A 20,754-nucleotide genomic window follows, 5' to 3' on the forward strand; every position below is an offset into this window, starting at 1 on the left:
ATATTATTTCTCCTTGAGCTGTCATGAGCCCTTAGATCCCCTTTGTCATTGGTGATGATGAGACAAATTAGTTCTTCAAGCCCATCATGAAACACTGCAGAATGATTATTGGTAGAAATAGCTTTAAAATACCAAGATGTGTTACATTGATAGCAATATAGAAAACTTCAAATACAATTTTATTCTCTCCAGAGAACACATATGACATGCCTGGGCACAATGTCTTATGCTTCATGTTATAACTCAGGCATTACATATCAAAATTAATAAACTCAATGTAACACCATATAAGGCTGGTCCCTATTTTTGTGACCTTAGGTAAACCTAATTAACTCAAATTCCATTTAAAAAAATCAGTCGTTTTATTAAAAACACATCAAACGTTCTGTTCCTATGAACTGTGACATGGTATTGGAGTTCGATATGAACAGGGTAGTACTTAACAGTGCCATGCAGCACTTACCTTTTCTTTGTGGTCACACAGTAGCTCAAAACTCTCCACTTTGTTAGCCTCGTTTATGTGTAAACGGTCAACCTTCTGGAGGAGGACATCCAGCTTCAGTTCTTCAATGTGTGTGTTGAAAGCCTTAGCGACCGGGAAACTCTGCTCTTCTGTGTCAGTATTAGCTGTAATATACCTAGGATGGCACAAACAACCACCAACTCCCTTTAGACTTGTGCACAATGACCTGGACAAGCCTTTGAAAATGCTTGAATTACTCCACTCTGTGCTAGAAATGTCGTGGCACCCATTGCTACCCAGAGAGAAGGCCAAAGAGCTGGCTATTTACAAGGACTTGAGCAATGTGCCAACCCTACTAGTTCTCCAATTTAATCTCTAACCCCTCTTCCCCGTCACTCAAGTCTACACTGGTCCTCTTCAGCCCGTCACCATGCTCCAGCCTCCTACCTTTACCTGCTGTGCTCTGATGGAATGTTCTTTCCCTAGACAGCAAGGGAGTCTCTACTCTTGACTCAGTTACATCGGTGCAGAGACTTGTCTTAGGGATTCTTAGACCAGACCACTCTAATGCCATAGCGCCAACTCTTCCTTCCTCTTCTCGATGTCTGATTCTTCCCCCCACAGCACACATTCTCTTTAATATGCTATAAACAATAGCCCTACAGCATGTGTGTTTCTTTTAAGCATCAGCTCCACTAGAATATCTGCTTCTTAGTGGTAAGGTTCACTAACTGAAGAGCTAAGTATCCAAAATGGTGTCACAAAGTTTACATCACTGGGTGTTGCTGAATATTGAATAGATTGTACCAACTTAGCAGGCACTTAAAAATGTGTGTGTGCATATTTACACATGGGTAGGTATTCAGCTCTAGGTGAACATGATGTGCTAACTGTGTGTGTGTGTGTGTGGTGTCCATGTGTGCTCATGTGCATGTACATTGGGGTGCACACAAGTGGTGTGTGGAGGCCAGAAGTTGACATCAGCTGTCTCCCTGAGTCACTCTCCACCCTGTTTTTGGAGACAACCTGGCTCATTTCACCTGGAGCTCACCTGGTAGCCACACTGGCTGGCCAGAGAGCGCCAGAGACCTGCCTGTCTCCATTCCCTCAGTGCTGGGGTTCAGATGGGTGTGGCTGTGCCCAGCATTTACATGGGTGCTGGGGATCTGAACTCGGGTCCTCATGCTTGTGTGGCAAGTGCAAGCACTTTTCATCCACTGTTCTAACTTTAGTTTAGTTTTCAAAAATGAACACTACTTTCCAAGCTGGTTAGTTTTATGCTAACTTGACAAATCAAAGTCATTTGAGAAGCAAGAACATCAGTGAGAAGTAGTCCCGACAGAATGGCCTGTCGGGTATTTTCTTGATTGACATGGGAAGGCCCAGCTCACTGTGGGTGGTGGTGCCACCCTTGAGCTGATGGTCCTAGATGGTATAAGAAAGGAAGCTGAGCACTTACTGGCCTCTGCATCAGCTCCTATCTCCAGATTCCTGCCCTGCCTGAGTCCTGTCCTGATTTCCTTTTATGGTGGGCTGTGATATGGGAGTATAAGAAAAATAAACTCTTTCTTCCCCAAGTTGTCGATGGCATAGTGTTTTATCACAGCAATAAAAACCTTAACCAAAACAGAAATCGGTACTAGAGGGTAAACTATTTCTGAGACAGACCTGAACATGTGTTTGGGGGAGACTACGGAAGGACTTTGGGCTGGAAAAGGTTGAAAGATGAAAGCAGTAATGAGCACTGTGGCAGAAAAAACCTAACAAGCAGACTCCAGACTCATGGAATAGAGGCAACGGGCAGAGGAACACAGCAGAACATTGAAGTTTCCAAGAAAACTCTTAGAAAAAATTAAGGGATGTTAGAAGAGTTGTATATATGGTAGGAGGTGGAAAATTCTAAGTACATAAGCAAACAGATCTGTAAGAAATGCATGCTTTATGCCACTCAGCTTGATCACTGAGGGTCTTCTACATGGAGCCAGTGCACAGGTCTGGATGTTCTTTCAAATTCTCAGTTTTCAACAAAACCCACAAGTATACAAGGAAATGAGGAAAGGTGGTTCATTCAAAGAAAGAGACTGCATCTCTGGACAAGGACACTAAAAGAGAGGCACACCTTAGAATTCCCAGGCAATGATTTTAAAATCATAACCTTAAACCTGCTTTACAAGCCAGGAGAAGAAGGAGAGACTAAAAAGATTAAAAAGAGGAACATAACAAATGAACAAAATGGAAGAGTCAACAAAGAAACATAAATTATGAAAAAGAACAAAATTACGGAGCTAAGATTATGTTAAGTGAACTGAAGTTTGATGGGCGAGAGCAACAGAGAATTTTAACATGGAAAACAAAGAACAGGCAAACTTAAACATTTGAAAGTATGGCGAGGAGTGAAAAGAATGAAGAATGAATAAAAATAGATACAGATACAACCTAAAGGGCTTGAGAGGTACCATTATGGTGACTAAACACATGTGATGAGGGTTCATGAAAATGAGAAGAAGGGACAGTGAAAAATCTTCAGATCTGAAGAAGGACAAGTGCACAAAAAGCTCAGCTGATGCCAAGAAGAAAAAACCCAAGGATGTCTGCCCAAGGGCCTCCACATGAGCTGCGAAAGACAAAACCAAAGCATCTTGAAAGGGGCAAAAGAAACTCAGCTTATGTCAAGGATTGTCTCCTTTAGCAAACTTCTCGGCAGAAGCCTTGTTGACCAGATCGTGCTGGGATGAAACGTTGCAATGCCATAAGGAAGAAAGGAATAACAAAATAATTCTACAACCAGCCAAAACTGCCCTTCAAACATGCAGGAGAAATTAAATACTTACAGAAAAAAATTTAAAAACCAAGTTTATTATCTGCCCTACAAGAAGTGCAAAAAAGAGTCCTCCAGACTGGCCTTATACAATAACCTGAAGACAAATAATAATGTAGATTTCTCAGGCTGGCGAAGCATTTATCTAACTATTCTTTATCAACAAATACTCAGGAGTCAGATATAGGGTAAGAACCTGAATGATCAGAGAAGTTACGGAGAAGCGACCAGTGACTTCCTCTCTTTCTTGTTCAATTCAAAAAGGGCCAAGACTCTCTCTAAGTCCCACCCTACTACTTCCCCCTATTACTTCTAGTCTCTCTCTATCTGTCCTCAGTCCTCCAAAACCTCTATGGCTAATTTTTATCAGCTAATAGCTAGCTCTGCCCTCTGACTTAAGGCAAATTTTATTGGCAGTCTTGGGAATCAGAATGCAATCAAAATATCACACAAATTTTCCCCCTTTTGTCTAAATAAAAAGGGAATGGTTTAACGACGACAAATAAAAGCTACATACAATAACAATTATCAGGTAAGAACTAAATTTACAATGTTCACCTCATTTTTATTTGGCATATTTGGAGAAAATACTTCATTATCTATCTTATCTTGGTGAGTCCAAAGTTTTGTACCTAATTCACTTTCTATGCTAACTTGTATTATCAATCCATAAATAATTTTTCTTAGACCTCAAATATTTTCTTACATAAACAATTTAAGCTTTTATGTCTTTCAACCTTATACACGTTATACCTCTTTAGTGAGTTTCTTTTCTGAATTTGGTTACAAGGAAAACTGTAACTTTAATTATCTAATCTTCAACCCCATTAGGGACCTGAGGATATAATATTACCTGAGTAAATGGGAAGTGCATAGCAAACATCTTCTAAAACTATAGAAATGACGGAAACAATCTGGTTGCCTGGACAGTCACCCAGGGTTTCTCTGTAATGTTGGGCATCCATCTTCAGCCTACAGGTGTAGAATACCTGACAGACTTTTTGTGATGCAGGAATTTTGAGGGACTGTCCCACTTTGTTTTGGTAAAGTTCAGCAGTCATTTTATTTTGTGTCCTGCGTGTCCAACTTGGACAGCATTCTGTCAGCAGTTAAAGCAAGAGCAGTTTCTTGCCCAGTGACTAACTTTGCCACAAAGCAAGCAAACTCTATATGGAGTTTCTTCAATGTCCATCATCTTCTCTGAAGTAGATCGGTGCTGTTGAGAACAGATGTGTCTCATTGTCATAAAAAGTTTATGTTAGCAAAATATCTTAAATGCCATATTCTGTATATCTCTGAAGTGTCTGAAGACCACTTGTCTATCTAAAATATATCTGTTTGACCTTGAAAACATACCTAACATGAATACAGGCTTGATTGTTTTAGGTGAATAACTACTAACATGCATTTATTATTCAAAGACTAAAATTTACATTACATTGTTAAATGAGCTGCATAGGTATAATACCTTAAACAAGAGTAAAAACATAGGTACAGTATGCTCTAGAAAAAAACCTTAAATTTGTATTGATGTACAAAAATATGTTAAACAAGAGGAGAAATATATATACAGTATAACAAAAATAACCTTAAATTTGTGTCAATATACAAAAATCCAAACTAATGTAAAATATTTAAGACTAGTAGTTGCTTAATACAATAGTCTACCCTTTATCCTATCATTTCTATATCCCCTCCTTTTTTTTCAGAGTGAGATCTCTGAATCTAATCTTCTTGTTCAGCTTTTTTTTCTGACCATTACCAATAACAACTTGTAACCAACCCCCTAAATGATAACAAATATCCATAACCCGCTGAATGACCCAAACCATCTACCCCATCTCTTGGGAATGTGAGTATCGTGTTCTGTAGACTGGTTCCTGTTGTCTGGGGGCAGGCAATGGCATCTCTAGAGGACCCTGAGAAAACTGAGATAATGGTCAAGTCCTGGGAGAACTAGCTGTATCATTTGATGCCAGTCTCTGTTTAACGGGAAAATGTTAAAGCCTACTAGCTGGAGTAGTCTGTGAGGCTGAACCATCTCAGTTAGCTACCTTGAAACTGTCCTGAGTAGTTTGTAGTCCAGAATTGATCTCTGGGTGGTGTTTGTCAGCTTAGTGGTATTACTACAATCCAGGTGGAATTATTGTGGAGCTCCATCCTTTTGAGTACTTCAAAGGTCTCTGTTAGGAATGGTGATGAGGAATTCCCCTCTGTATGCTGTGAATATGTTTTATTGCCATTGGTTAATAAAGAAGTTGCTTTGCCTATGGCAGGGCAATATATAGCAAGACAGAAAATCCAAGCAGAGATAGAGGAGAGAAGGCAGAGGCAGGCAGATGCCACATAGCTGCCCATGAAGCAAAAGGCAACAAACCATAAGCCTGTGGTAAGATATAAAGTAATAGAAATGGGTCAATTTATAATGTAAGAGTTAGTTAATAAGAAGCCTGAACTAATAGGTCAAACAATGTTGTAATTAATGTAGTTTTGTGGGATTATTCGAGTCTGGGAAGCTGGAAAACAGAAGTGGTCTCTGTTTACATAATGGTGCCCAACATTCAACACCATACATGTACATAAAGCCTAAGAAAGCTTAAAGAAAGGGCTTCTGGATGTACGAAAATGGCAGTCAATTTCAGTTTCTTGGCAGCCACAGTTTTACAGATAGACTCTGTTTGTTGGTGGAGAGCAGAGGTGTGGCTCCAGGCTTCCTGGTTCGTACTGGTGGCAGAAACAGCTCTGGCTCTTTCAGGAGGTCTTGCTACAGAGCACTTAGGGTTTTGTGAGAAGCATGTGGCAAGTTGCTTAATGGTGGCAACACAGACCTGCTGCATACCTGGAGCTGGGGCAGTGAGCATGGCTGACAGAGCTGGCAGTGAACGTACCTCTGCCATGTTGGACTTGGCAGAGCCAAAAGGCCGAGCCACAGCCTTAGTCCCAGCCATGCCACTTAGCATTTTAAGAGTAGCTCCTGGTCAGAAAAGAATTACAGATAATAAATAAAGATATATCCAGACCAAAAATAAAGACCTCTAAATGGTCACAGTGTTGGATAAATGCACATGGGCTTATGAGAGTGGGTGGGGGAAGAGATGGAAGAATACAGACAGTCATTGATTTAAGGAGTGAACATAATAAAATAAATATTAAAAAGTAATAGAGAAAAAATAAGGCACATAAAGATGGAATATACACAGGAGTCTGGAGTATGTATATTACTGTGTTTTATTTATTTATTTATTAATGTGTATATTACATGTGTTTACATGGATGAATACTAAACTGAGTATTATCATAATTTTGTTTTGAAACTCTACCTTTTATTTAGGATTTAAAATAAAAATATAAAATTGTGAATATGTGTTAACGATTATATAAGACAGATGCAAATTGTGGCAACATAAAAAAAGGAAGCTAAAAAGGAATAGAAGTGTTGTACACTGTTGAAATTTAGGCCACTTTAGAACCAATTGTTACAACCTTTTTTAAAAATTGGAAGCTACAAAAGAATCATCCAGAGAGCGTGCTTAAAAGGAAATAAGAACATATTATAAAACATAAATTTTAGCACAAAGGAAAGAAAGAATTAATTGAAGAAATGAGGGGCAAAACCCTATAACACAGAGAGATAATAATAAAATAGCACCTATAAGTTCTCTCCTATTAGTTGTTATTGTATCAAATATAAATGGAGTAATTTCTCAATGAAAAAATATATATTGGCGAAACATTAAAAGTCAGGATCCAGTTTTGGGATGCTTACAAAACACTTTTACTCTAAAGAAAAACACAGGTTGAGGGTCAAAGATGGAAAAAGATGCTCCAGGTGTACAGTGACTAAAACAGGTTAAAAGTACTATACCAACAACACACAACATAGACTCAAAGACAAAATCTGGGATATAAGGCAAAGGACACTGGGGCTGGATTCCTTGACTCTGCATTTTGATTGGTTGTGGTTTTATGTGATGGTCTCCAGCTGTTACCAGAAGTCTCCTTGGTGAGGGGTGGGGCCTACCCTTATCTGTGGGTGTAAAGTGATGGCTGTAGGTTCTTCTCCAGATCCATGACTTCACTAGTTCTGGGGAGCTGGAATGTTTTCTAAAATAAGTCATGGTTTCCCTTTTGTTGAATAGCGCTAAGCCTAATAAGCAATCTGCTGGTTACCATCAAGTTATGAGGGCCATTACTGCCCAATGGATACATCTATAAAACAACTCTTGTACCTAAGGCTCAGGGAGCATTGCAGAAGAGGGAGGGAGAAGATTGTAAGAGCTGGAGGACCAGGGAGTGTGCTATACCCACAAACTCTCACCAGTATGACTGTCTCAACATGAGCTAACCAAGGACAACAACAACAGACATGCTAAAGTAGATGGGGGGAAGAGCACGAGGCCTCAACTCTACCCAAAGATTTGCAGGCCTCTAAGGAATGCCAAGAGTGACAAATAGTCCTACCAGGGATTATTTAATACCAAATGGTCAGCCCTAAAAACATACATGCAAATAACAGGATATAGACTGAGCAGGCTGTACTTAGGTATATATACACATAGATGTATATGACAATAATTAATGAGAAAAGAGGCCAGAAATTTGAAGGATATTAAGAAGGAACATATAGGAGAGTATGGAGGAAATAAAAGGAAAGGGGAAGTGATGGAATCATATTATAACTTCAAAAATAATAATTAAAAAATAAAGAACCATATCTCACAAAATGGCCAATTTATTAGGGATAAATAATAATAAATATTTATTCACAAGACATTAGAGCTTCTGAACATATGAAATATATGATTAATATTTGACAGAATTAAAGGGAAAAGTGATAGAGGAATAGTAAAAAGCCTCCAGTGTCATGTTTTCTTCAGGTGGCACTAGGTATTGAACCCAGGGCCTTGTATATGCTGTGCAAATGCTCTGCCATCAGGCTACACTCCTAGCCTTCATGTCCTGTTTTCAGTAATGAATAAAACAAGAATATCGGGCAGAAAACTGATTGGAAAATAATGTAAATATTACTGTAGATGATGGACCCAATAATGCCTCTAGACAACAGCAGAATACACATTTTTCTCAAGATAAAGAACACAAAATAAGTTAAACCACAAAATAAGTCTTAATAAATTTAAAAAAATACTTGAGATGCATAGATCGGCCCCACTGTCTCAGTGGGTGGGTGTGCCCCTCACAGTCCTGACTTCCTTGCTCATGTTCTCCCTCCTTCTGCTCCTCACTGGGACCTTGGGAGCTCGTGGGTGGGGTGGGATGGGGGTAGGGGGAGATGGGGAGAGAAAAGTAAGAAGGGGAGGATGGGGGAACTTGGGGAAACGGGATGATTGGGATAAAGGAAGGGTGGATAGGAGAGCAGGGAAGCACATATCTTAATTAAGGGAGCCATCTTAGGGTTGGCAAGAGACTTGAACCTAGAGGGGCTCCCAGGTGCCCAGGATGTTGTCCCCAGTTAGTTCCTTGGGCAGCTGAGGATAGGGAACCTGAAATGGCCCTATCTTATAGCCATACTGATGAATATCTTGCATATCACCATAGAACCTTCATCTGGCGATGGATGGAGATAGAGACAGAGTCCCACATTGGAGCACCGGAGCAAGGGTAACTTAATACATGAAACAACCAGCATAGTATACTATAGCAACAAAATGCAAAAAAAAATTCAAGATTATCTCCATTAATGTAAAAAACAAACAAAAAAACCCTTGTCAAAATTTAGCACTCTTTTCTGATAAAAATGGAAGAAAAATGTGTCAATGTACCAAAGATTGCATATGAAAAGCACAAGGGTAACATGCCCAGTGATGAAAGGCGGAGAGCTGCTCCTTTAGACCTGGAAAGCACAAAGCTGCCTGCTTTCACTAGTTCAGTTCAACATATCCCTTAAGGTTCAACCCAGAGCAATTAGGCAAAATGAAGAAATAAAAGGTATCCATATGGAAAAGGAAGAAGAAAAGTGATGGGGAAGCTCAGCCAATCACATTTGGCTAGGGTGCATTTATTTATAAATATATAGAGCTGGTTTTGGAGTTGGACTCTGGCTCAGTCTCTCTCCAATTCCAAGCCTGTTGATACGAGATATCCCAGAGTTTCTGTCTCATGTCAAGAGCCATGATATGGGACAGAATAATAATAATAATAATAATAATTTATAAACGTTCTTTGCCTTTCTCATATCTATTTCTGTCTTTATTATACCTTTCATTTAATATATATGTCTGTATATGTCTTTATAGATAATGCTTAAGTTTCCCATAAGTAACAATAAATTTTCCTGCAGTAATCTTTGAGGTTTCCAGGAAGAAGATGGGGCCCAACAAAATCGACTCCACCTGGTTAATATGACATCATGATGCTGATAGCGCTACTACAAGACCTGTTTTCTGGTACCAGCTGCACAAGACAGTTCCAAATGGTTCACATCTTTTACAACACTCTGGCCAGACATCCTCAAAATACTCAGAGACTATTTGCAATTTTCCAAGACCAAATATTAATTTTGTAATTTTACCATTATTTACTTTCACAGGACCCCCTAAGAAGAACGTCGCCCCCAAGACAGCTGAAGCAATTTTAGAGGACAAAGTCCCATCTCCCAGAAGAGTTTGCCCTCAGGTTTAGGGACATCCTTTAGGGGTTGATTATAATTGGTATGTAGTTGAGGGATGGGGGAAGTATTTTAAAGGCTCATGGATGTTCTAAAAAAAAAGAGGGATAATTGGTGATAGGATAATAGATTGGTATTTGTGAATTATTGTTTTTAGAAAATTATATTGGTATCGATTCTTGTATTTTGATACAAAGTTTAATTATATTGACTATTATATGTGAATATGCTTCTACCTCTGTTTAAAACATTTTTTATGTATTTATATATATATATTGTATTGACATATATATTTACCATGTTGCAGTGTACATTTCTACCTCTGATTAAGATACTTACATAGTGTTTATGTAATGATATACATTGTTTACATTTGGAGGTCATTGTCCTCATTTATTGCACAGTTGTTTATTCTCTTAATCTTCAAGTTAGATAGGTATTGAGAATTATAGATCAATAGTCATCTATGTTTGTCATATTTATATTTAGGCTAATCAGGTTCTTTGGATACATAGAGATTATACTCAGTATAGATAGTATAATCTTCAACCTCTTCAAAGAGCTGTAAAAAATGGCCTTTAATCTAACCTAAAGTTCTGTGGTAGTGAGACACAATCACTCCTGGCAACACCACTCTACTCCCAAGAGAATGTTGAGCACCAAAGACACTCCAGTTGGAGCTTGTCTTCTTCTTGGCAGAACCGGCCTTTGGGTAAAGAAATGCCCATACCTCAACCACTGACAGAGATACAAAGTATCCGTAAATTGGTAAAAACAGGATTGTCATATCCTGCCAAGACAGGATAAGATAGTTCTGAAAAGTTTCTTGCCTTAGCCAAAGTTGGTTGCCTCAACAATGCAAATGAGATTTTGGGTGATTGCCCAGGTAGTCAATTGTCTCTGTCATTTGTTACACATTTTGGAAGTCTCTCGATTGTACTTTCTGTTTACTCAAGTAATATTACTTCCCTTCTCAGATCGTTGATGGAGTTGAAGATTAGATAATTGTAGTTCCCCTCCTCATGGTTTAGCTAAACTCAATTTCAATACGTTATTTAGACTCCTTGAAATAGAATGCTTAGTAGAACTTTTGTTATGTGTTTCTTGCTTAATATTGTTTGTTGCTTGTAATTTTATATTTGGTATCTGTTCCTATTGTATATAGTTGTATTGGGTTTGGTTCGATCTTGTTTAGACAAAAGGGGGAGATGATGGGGAAGCTCAGCCAATCACATTTGGCTAGGGTGTGGCTGCCTGGGGCCAGGGAAGAAAACCTGGGAATCCAGGTACGCTTGCTCTCTTCCCCTCTTCTCTTCGTGCGGTGTTCGCTGGACCCAGTTCGGATATCGGAACTTTCACCCTGGTCGTGTGAGTTTCCTTGTTTTCAATTATTAAATTATATCTGTTGTTTTGAGCTGGTCTGGTTAATTCTAGTGTACCGGTCAAATACGCAGTCAGAAAAGCTATCTCTTTTCATAGCTAATATGATTTATATGCTTATATGTAGGGGAAGAACAAAACCCAAATGCTACATACACACACATGCACACACGAAGCACATGTACATACACTCATGTACATGCAAGTACATACACATATGCACACACGCACACACATGCACATACATGAACATCTATACACACATACATAAACACATGCACATACATATACACACAAAGGCACATGTGTGTGACATGAACACAAAAGTGAAGGCACGCACATGCTATGGTATCGAAGGAATAAACGCATAAAGCAAAGCTGAGACAGAAAAAGCAAATCTCAGCTGTCTTATGCACTGGAAAGAAGCTGTATCAAGGTAAAGAGTACAAACAGGTTCCTTTCCTAACAGCATATTAAAGAATAAAATAAAGAGCAATTTAAGGAGTTTAATGACTTGTTTCCTGAGAGTCTTGACCCGCTTTGCTTCTGACCTGTGTTGATTCAATCCTCCTCAGGCAACCTATTGGCCCCCCACTCCCAGAAGTCACTACATTGATTGACCTTAGTGTGGACACCTGATTGCCATGAAGCACTATGATCCAAAACTCCTAGACTCAAGTGATCCTCCTGCCTCAGCCTCCCAAGTAGTTGGAAATGTTGGCATGAACCACTGTGCCTAGTGGTTTGTATCCTTATAATATATTGTTCAAAGGTATAAAGACGATAGATGATGGAGGAAGGTCATTGGCTAATAAAGAAACTGCCTTGGCCCATTTGATTGGCCAGCCTTTAGGTGGGTGGAGTAAACAGAATAGAATGCTGGGAGGAAGAGGAAGTGAGCTAAGATGCAGGGCAGCTCCTCTCAGAGCCAGAAGCGATGAAGCAAGCCACCAGGTCAGACATGCTGAATCTTTCCTAGTAAGACTGATGCTACACAGATTATTAGAGATGGGTTGATCGGGATATGAGAATTAGCCAGTAAGGGCTAGAGCTAATGGGCCAAGCAGTGTTTAAAAGAATACAGTTTGTGTGTCGTTATTTTGGGGCATAAGCTAGCCAGGCAACCATGAGCTGGGGCGGCAGGAACACAGCCCACAGCTCCTTCTACAGATAGAAAAGAAATTCATCATATGTGTATATGTGTATAGATACAATATTAAGATGCTAATACTATTCAAAATAGTCCACAGATTCAATGTGATCCTTCTCAAAATATCAAGAATAATCTTGTATAATATAGAAATACATCCTGAAATTTGTTTGAAATCACAAGAAACACCTGGTAGTCAAAACAATCTTGAAAAAATGAACAATGGGACACTGGCAGACCAGGACTGAGTCAGCGATCTGGACCAGAGCAGACCTGAGAGAGGGAACTCCACAGGAATAGGTACAAGGGAACAACTTGAGCAAGTGGGCCAGAGCCAGAGACCACTGAGGGTCCAGACATGAATCTGGGACCTTCAAGGGAGTAGACCTAAGCCAGGACCCCTGTGGGTCTGGGTGTGAGTCTAGAACCTCCCAGGAACTAGGCCTGAGCCAGGTCCCCTGGGTGTGAATCTGGGACTTCCAAGGGAGTAGACAGGAACCAGAGATCTCTGCAAGTCCAGGAGTGAGTCTGGGACCTCTGAGGAAGTAAGCCTGAGCCAGATCCTCTGCAGGTGTGGACATCTGGGAACACCCAAGCCTGGGAACTTGGAGGGAGTGGACTGGAGCCAGAGATCTTTGCAGGACCAACTCCAAGCCAGGGACCTCTGTAGGAACAGATCCAGACCAGGATTTAGGAAAACAGGTCAAAACCAACAACCTAGGCTAGAACAGGACTGAGATAGCAAACTCCAAGGCAGTAGAGCAAAGCCCAGGAGCACTGAGTGACCTCCAGGAACACGGAGTGACCAAAAGGATAACTAGAACCGTGGAACAAACTGTACCACAAGGAACAGCCATCTGAGCTTTGGATTCACCTAGAAGATCATTCAACAGAATCTCAGACAGCCCCAACCACACCTATTAGAGGAAAAGATGAGTAGAAAAGGTAAGATCACATGCTACACCACAAAGAGCAATACGGCACCAGTAAAACCTACAACAGCAAGACTTGAACAACCAAATATAGATGAAGCAGAAGAAAATGACCTAAAAAATAACTTCAGGAGAATGTTTGAAACTCCTAAAGAGGGAATAAAAAATTTCCTCAAAGAAATGGAGGAAAAGACAAACAAAAAATTGGAAAACATCAGCAAATTCCTTAAAGAAAACCAAGAAAAAGCAATAAAACATATCAAAGAAACTATTCAAGACTTGAAAACTGAAATAGAGGCAATAAAGAAAACACAAGCCAAGGGAATTACAGAAACAGAAATTGTGAAAAAATGATCAGGAACCACAAACACAAGCAGGAACAGCAGAATACAAGAGATGGAAGAAAGAATCTCAAGCGCTGACGATACAATATAGGAAGTAGACTCATCAGTCAAAGAAAACATTAAATCTAACCAAAGCTTAACACAAAGTATCCAGGAAATATGGGGCACCATGAAAACGCCAAACCTAAGAATAACAGGTATAGAAGAAGGAGAAGTTCAGCTTAAAAGCACAGAAAATATATTTAACAAAATCATAGAAGAAAACTTTCCTAACCTAAAGAAAGATATGCCTATAAAGATACAAGAAACTTACAGAACACCAAATAGACTGAATCAAAAAAAAGGTCCCCTCTCCACATAATAATCAAAACACTAAACATACAGAGTAAAGAAATAATATTAAGAGCTGCAAAGGAAAAAACCAAATAACATTTAAAGGCAGACCTATCAGAATTACACCTGACTTTCATTGGAGAGAATGAAAGCCAGAAGGTCATGGTCAAACGTTATGCAGACATTAAGAGGCCACGAATGCCAGCCCAGCCTACTATACCCAGGAAAACTTCCAATCACCATAGAACAAAACAAGATATTCCATGACGAAACCAGATTTAACCAATACCTAGCCACAAACCCAGCCCTATACAAAATACTAGAAAGAAAATTCCAACCCAAGGAAGTTGTCTACACCAACAAAAACACAGACAATTGATGGTCTCATAGCAGAAAATCCCAAAGAAGGGAAAAACACATAAATATACATCACCAGCAATGAAAACTAAATTAACAGGAGATAGCAATCACTGGTCATTAATATCTCTTAATGTAAATGGACTCAACTCACCTATAAAAAGCAAGGTTAACAGACTGGATATGAAAACAGAATCCATCCTTCTTCTGCATACAAGAAACACATCTCAACCTCAAAGACAGACACCATCTCAGAGTAAAGGGTTGGGATAAAAAATATTCCAGTCAAATGGACCTAAGAAACAAGTGGATATAGCTATCCTAATATCTAACAAAATAGACTTCAAACTAAAATCAATCAAAAGAGACAAAGAAGGACATTTCATATTAGTCACAGGAAAAATCCATCAGGAAGAAATCTCAATACTGAACATCTATGCCTCAAATACAAGGGTACCCTCATATGTAAAAGAAACAGTTCTAAAGCTTAAATCATACATTAAACCCCACACACTAATAGTGGGAGAGTTCAACACTCCCCTCTCACCACTGGACAGGTCAGTCAGACAAAAAAATGAACAGAGAAATAAGGGAACTAACAGATGTTATGACTCAACTAGACTTAACAGACATCTAGAGAACATTCCATCCAAACTAAAAAGAATATACCTTCTTCTCAGCACCTCATGGAACTTTCTCAAAAATTGATCACATACTCAGTAATAGAACAAACCTCAACAAATAAAAAAAAATGGAAATACCCCATGTATCTTATCAGATCGCCATGGTTTAAAACTAGAAGTCAACAGCAATACTAATTCCAGAAAGCTCACAAACACATGGAAATTAAACAATGCTCACATGAATCATCAATGGGTAAAGGAAGAAATAAAGGGAGAAATTAAAGACTTGCTAAGATTCAATGAAAATGACCACACAACGTACCCAAAATTTATGGGACACAGTGAAAGCATTGTTAAGAGGAAAGCTCATAGCACTAAATGCCTAAATAAAGAAGCTGGAAAAATCCTACACTAGTGAATTAACAGAACATTTGAAAACTTTAGAATAAAAAGAAGCAAATTCACCCAAGAGAACTATATGGCAGGGAATAATCAAATTGAGAGCTGAAATCAATAAAATAGAAACAAAACAATACAAAGAATGAGACAAAGAGTTGGTTCTTCGAGAAAATAAAAATAGACAAACCTTTATCCAAACTAACCAAAAGGCAGAGAGAGAATATTCAAATTAACAAAATCAGAAATAAAAAGGGGGACATAACAACAGATGCGGAGGAAATACAGAGAATCATCAGGCTCAGAATTCTATAGAATTTTCAAAAAAGAACTAATACCAATATTCCTCAAATTGTTCCACACAATAGAAACAGAAGGAACATTGCCAAACTCTTTTTATGAAGCTACAATTACCCTGATACCTAAACCACAGAAAGACATTACTAAGAAAGAGAATTACAGACCAGTCTCACTCATGAACATTGATGCAAAAATAGTTGATAAAATACTGGCAAATCGAATCCAAGAACACATCAGAACCATCATCCACCATAATCAAGTCAGCTTCATCCCAGAGATGCAGGGATAGTTCAACATACGAAAATCTGTCAATGTAATCTACCATATAAACAAACTGAAAAATAAAAACCACATGATCATCTAAATAGATGCAGAAAAAGCTTCTGACAAAATACAACATCCCTTCATGATAAAGGTCTTTGAGAGAGCAGGGATACAAGGAACATACCTAAACATAATAAAGGCAATATATAGCAAGCCAACAGCCAACATCAAACTAAATGGAGAAAAACTCTCAGTGATCCCACAAGACAAGATTGTTCACTCTCTCCATATCGATTCAATATAGTTCTTGAGGTCATAGCTAGAGAAATAAGACACCAAAAGGACACCAAAAGGATATCAAGGGGATGCAAATTGGAAAAGAAGAAGTCAAACTCTCACTATTTGCTGATGATATGATAGTTTACATAAGCAACCTCAAAAATTCTACTAGGGAACTTCGATAACTCATAAACACTTTCAGTAATGTAGTAGGATACAAGATTAACTCAAAAAAATCAGTAGCCCTCCTGTACTCAGATGAAAAAAGGGCTGAGAAAGAAATTAGAGAAATATAACCCTTCACAATAGCCACAAATAGTATAAAATATCTCAGAGTAACTCTAACCAAACAAGTGGAAGACTTGTATGGCAAGAACTTTAAATCTTTGAAGAAATTGAAGAAGGCACCAGAAAGCGGAAAAATCTCCTATGCTCTAGGGTAGGTAGAATTAACATAGTAAAAATGGTAATCTTACCAAAAGCAATCTACAGATTAAATGCAATGCCCATCAAAATCCCAGCAAAATTCTTCACAGACCTCAAAAGAACAGTACTCAACTTCATACAGAAAAGCAAAAAACCCAGGATAGCCAAAACAATACTGTACAATAAAAGAACTTCTGGAGGCATCACAATCTCTGACTTCAAACACTACTACAGAGATACAGTACTGAAAAGAGCCTAGTACTGGCATAAAAATAGACAGGAAGACCAATGGAACTGAATCGAGGACCCGGATATTAATCCACACACCTTGAACACCTGATTTTTGACAAAGAAGCAAAAAATATCAAATGGAAAAAAGAAAGCATATTTAAAAATAGACCCATATCTATCACCATGCACCAAGCTCAAATCCAAATGGATGAAAGTCCTCAACATAAAGCCAGCCATGCTGAACCTTATAGAAGAGAAAATGGGAAGTACACTTGAACACATTCGCACAGGAGACCACTTCCTAAATATAACCCCAGCAGCACAGACACTGAGAAAAACAATTAATAAATGGGACCTCCTGAAACTGAAAAGCTTCTGTAAAGCAAAGGACATGGTCAACAAGACAAAACAACAGCCTACAGAATGGGAAAAGATCTTCACTAACCCCACATCAGACAGAGGTCTGATGTCCAAAATATACAAAGAACTCAAGAAATTGGTCACTAAAAGAACACATAATCCAATAAAAAAAAATGGAGTACAGACCTAAACAGAGAACTCTCAACAGAGGAATCTAAAATGGCTGAAAGACACTCAAGGAAATGTTCAACATCCTTAGTCATCAGAGAAATGCAAATCAAAACAACTTTGAGATTCCATCTTATACCTGTAAGAATGGCCAAGATCAAAAACACTGATGACAACTTATGCTGGAGAGGTTGTGGGATAAAGGGAACACTCCTCCATTGCTGGTGGGAGTGCAAGCTAGTACAACCCCTTTGGATGTCACTGTGGCAATTTCTCAGAAAACTAGGAAACAACCTTCCTCAAGACCCAGCAATACCATTTTTGGGTATATATCCAAAGGATGCTCAATCGTGCCAGAAGGACATATGCTCAACTATGTTCACAGTAGCTTTGTTTTTCATAGCCAGAACCTGGAAACAACCTAAATGCTCCTCAGCTGAAGAATGGATAAGGAAAATGTGGTCAATTTACACAATGGAGTACTACACAGCAGAAAAAATAACATCTTGAATTTTGCAGGAAAATGGATGGAGCTAGAAAACATCATTTTGAGTGAGGTAACCCAGACACAGAAAGACAATTATCACATGTACTCACTCATAAGTGGCTTTTAAACATAAAACAAAGAAAACCAGCTTACAAACCACAATCTCAGAGAACTTAGACAACAATGAGGACACTAAGAGAGGCTTACAGAGATCTAATCTCCATGGGAAGTAGAAAAGTATAAAAGACAAGATCTCTGGAGAAAATTGGGAGCATGGGAACCTTGGGGAGGGTTGGATGGGAGGGAAGAGGCAGGGAGGGGAGCAGAGAAAAATGTAGAGCTCAATAAAAATAAAAAAAAAGAACAACGTTGGAGATCTCTTATTTCTCAATTTCAAATTCACCACAAGACAGCAGACCTAAAGCAGTGTGCCCTGAGCATGAAAACAGACGTATGCTCCAACGAAACAGAATACAGAGCCAAGAGAGTAAACCCACACAAAAGCACCTGGTCAAATCATTTTGACAAGGGTGCCAAGACCTTTTACTTTATTTTTATATTTTTATTTTATATTTAATTTTTTCTAAGGCCACTGATTAGGATGAAGTCACAAGGAAGAACATTACGTGACTAGGTTAAGGCAGTCACTCGCACGCTTGCCTTGGCTCAGCTCAGTGAACGCCTTATTCACCACAAAAAAGAAAAAGGGTTATGACAGAGTCAAAACTATCATTTATATTCCAGTTATAGAAGAAAGAACAGTATCTTTAACAAGGGGTATTGGGAAAACTGCATTCCTTCAGACAAAAGAATCAATTTGGATAAGATCATGTTCTTTGAGGCTCTAGAGATGACCAGCAGGTGAGGGTGCTTCCTGTACAATCATGAGCTTCATGGTTCTGACGTCAGTATCCATGAACAAGCTAGGCTTCATGCACACAGAAATAACAGATAAATATATCTTTTAAAAAAATTACATCCTCAGAGCCTTAATTGGCATCATAGCCAAAAATTAACTCTGAAACACACCAAGGGCCTAACTACAAAACTAAACTATACAACCCTTAGAAGAAAACATAAGACAATGACCTCATGATAATGAATTAATAATTTCTTGACTACAATACCCAATGCAAAGGCAATGAAAGAAAATATTAAAACTGAGGAATAGCTCAGGACTTTACCAAATGTAGAGCTTCTTTGCATCAAAACACACAGTCAGCAAAGTAAAAATTCAACACAGACTTATGGAGGAAATATTCCAACTCTTATCTCTGGAAAGGAGTTAATATCCCCAATACATAAAGAACTCTTAAAAAAAAAACAACAAAATGGATAATCTGATTTTTAGAAAAAAAATAAGCAAGGGATTTGAATAGATTTTCTCTAAAGAAAATCACACCAAAAGATGATCAAAGTTCAAATGAAATATCACTTCACACCCATTAAAACAAAACAGATAGATGTTGACAAATTAAGGAAATAAAGAAATCCTATGCCTTTCTTGTAGGAATGTAAAGTTAGTGCAGATAATGCAGAAAACATTAAGATGGTTCCTTAAAGAATTAAAGATCAGCAATTTGAAGTAAGTTCTGACCACTTGCCCTGCTCATACGACAAAGAAATCATTCTGGAACTGAGCTGGAAGCTTGCCCTGGCTAGCCCTTAAATTCCTATGCAGATGTGGAGAGAGAACTGCCATTAGGAGTTTTACTCAGCTATGAGCCCTCCAGTGCAATAGTAACCACTGGCCAGTAAGACATGCCTCTAGTGCAATAATGGCAAGTCTATTTGGAAAGTAACCGATGTGCTTTCTGATTGGATTGGAGGCCTGGCTCCACAGGAGGGAATTCACATCTGCTACTAAAAAGCCAGCCAAAAGTCCGTGGCTGGGAAGGTGATAGTCCCTAGTGAGGAGGCTACTCCTGTCGTTTTGCTAACTGGACATGACGTGGCCGTCAAACTGTCCTCTTCGTTTAAGGCAGTGGACTAGTGGCATTGTCGGCTTCGGTCAGAGAAGCCTCTTTTTGAAGCGGCCAGCACTAACTTCAGAGACACAACTGTTTGAGTGGGAAAATAAGCAACTGTTGAATGCTCAGAAAGACACGGGGCATCTGCACAGCTCCTCGTCCCCACAAACTCCTGCACGTATCACAGAAGTGGTGGGCAAGAACGGAAGAGCTGGAAGACGGGGTGTATGGTGTGGAATGCTGACTACCAGGCATTGCACGGCTGTTGCACTCGAGAATTCACAGGTGCTGCTCAAGGCCTGCACCAGAGCAGGCCTGTCAACATCCTGTCGTGGTATAGGGAGAAGTTCTTCAGGCCCTTTCCTCCCTGAGAATTTATACATTGTTAATGTCTGGTGGGGAAATGTTTTCTTCAGCTGGATAGCACTGGTAAGGTGTCTATGTTCCTGCCAGTAAGCCGAGAAATAGAATTGGGGCGCTAGTTGAGAAAAGGGGATCAGAGGGAGTAAGAGGGAAATTAGAAGGCAAGAGTGAATAGGATTGAAATACATTGTGTGCATGTATGAAAATTTCACAGTGAAACCCATTATTGTGTGTAATTGATGCATGCTAGTAAGAATTAAAAAGCAGTATCTCAAGGAGCATTTGCCCTCATGTTCATAGTGGAATTACTCAGAACAATTCAAACACAGAAAAAATCCAAATTACCCAAGGACAGATGAATGTTTAGGTGAAATGTGATTCATATATAAAATGGGGTGTTATTCAGCCTTAAAAAATAAGAAAGGACATTTTGATATATGCGACACAGACCTTTGATGACATAATGCTAAGTGAAATAAACCAGT

At 38.9% G+C, this 20,754-nt stretch overlaps 1 protein-coding gene across 2 annotated transcripts in view; it reads right to left on the reverse strand.

Moving 5' to 3' along the window:
- Positions 1–20,754, reverse strand: part of Rmdn2 (regulator of microtubule dynamics 2) — a 58,333-nt gene that overhangs the window by 19,868 nt on the left and 17,711 nt on the right. For both annotated transcript variants that reach the window (XM_057770961.1, XM_057770952.1), the window contains one exon: positions 464–638. In XM_057770961.1, coding sequence (XP_057626944.1) covers positions 464–638 — 175 coding nt within the window. The remainder of the gene's footprint in view (positions 1–463; positions 639–20,754) is intronic.

This window comes from Chionomys nivalis, chromosome 1, assembly GCF_950005125.1.
Source record: "Chionomys nivalis chromosome 1, mChiNiv1.1, whole genome shotgun sequence".
Classification (NCBI taxonomy): domain Eukaryota; kingdom Metazoa; phylum Chordata; class Mammalia; order Rodentia; family Cricetidae; genus Chionomys; species Chionomys nivalis.